Genomic DNA, 820 nt, shown 5'->3' on the forward strand with positions numbered 1-820 from the left:
TAGAGGTTATGGGTTTGCTTCTTTCGCAGACAGAGAAGCAGCATTTGCTGCTTATAGGGCTTTATCGGAGCGGCCTTTGGGGGGGAGGAAGCTGCGTATACAGCTGAAGAACGGCGACGAGAAGCTGCTGCCGTTGTCTTTACAAGACATAGTTGTGGGGCGACAGCAGCAACACTCAAACCCTGCTGCTGCTGCTGCTGCTGCTGCTGCTGCTGCTGCAGTGGCAGCGGGAGCGGGAGCAGCAGCGCCGCCACCACCGCCGCCACCCGCTCTTCCGCCTCCTCCTCCTGCTGCTGCTGCTGTTGCTGCTGCTGCTGCTGCTGGGGGGGGAGGGGGTCCTGCTGCTGCTGCTGGGCATGGATCGCCTGCTGCAGCACATGTGCATGCGCAGGGAAAGAGCAGCAGCAGCAGCAGCAACAATAGCAGCAGCAACAGCAGCAGTGCAGCAGCAGCAACAAGTGCAGGAGTTTTTGGTGGTAGTGCTGCTGCAGCAGCTAATTCTGCTGCTGCTGCTGTTGCTGCAGCAGCAGCTGCTGCTGCTGCAGGCAGACAAGATACACTGCAGGAGCAGCAGTGGCTTCAAGGACCCGTATCTGCTGCTGCTGCTGCTGCTGCTGCAACACTTGCTGCTGCAGCAAGGGATCCATCTCTGGCATTGATGATGCTGCAGCAGCAGCAGCAGCAGCAGCAGCTCCAACAGCAGCAGCAACAACTGCAGCAGCAGCAGCTGCAACAGCAGCTACAGCAGCAGCAGCAGCAGCAACAGCTGCAGCTGCATCATCAGCAAATACAGTTGCAGCTGCCGGGGTCAAGCAATGCT

At 59.3% G+C, this 820-nt stretch overlaps 1 protein-coding gene across 1 annotated transcript in view; it reads left to right on the forward strand.

Moving 5' to 3' along the window:
- EMH_0000950 (RNA recognition motif-containing protein, putative) overlaps positions 1-820 on the forward strand; it is a gene marked incomplete at both ends in the record, with an annotated part of 11,714 nt that overhangs the window by 5,596 nt on the left and 5,298 nt on the right. Inside the window, one exon of the mRNA XM_013495387.1 lies at positions 1-818. Within this exon, the coding sequence (XP_013350841.1) occupies positions 1-818 (818 nt within the window). The remainder of the gene's footprint in view (positions 819-820) is intronic.

This window comes from Eimeria mitis, genomic scaffold, assembly GCF_000499745.2.
Source record: "Eimeria mitis Houghton genomic scaffold, Emh_scaff155, whole genome shotgun sequence".
Taxonomy (NCBI): Eukaryota; Apicomplexa; class Conoidasida; order Eucoccidiorida; family Eimeriidae; genus Eimeria; species Eimeria mitis.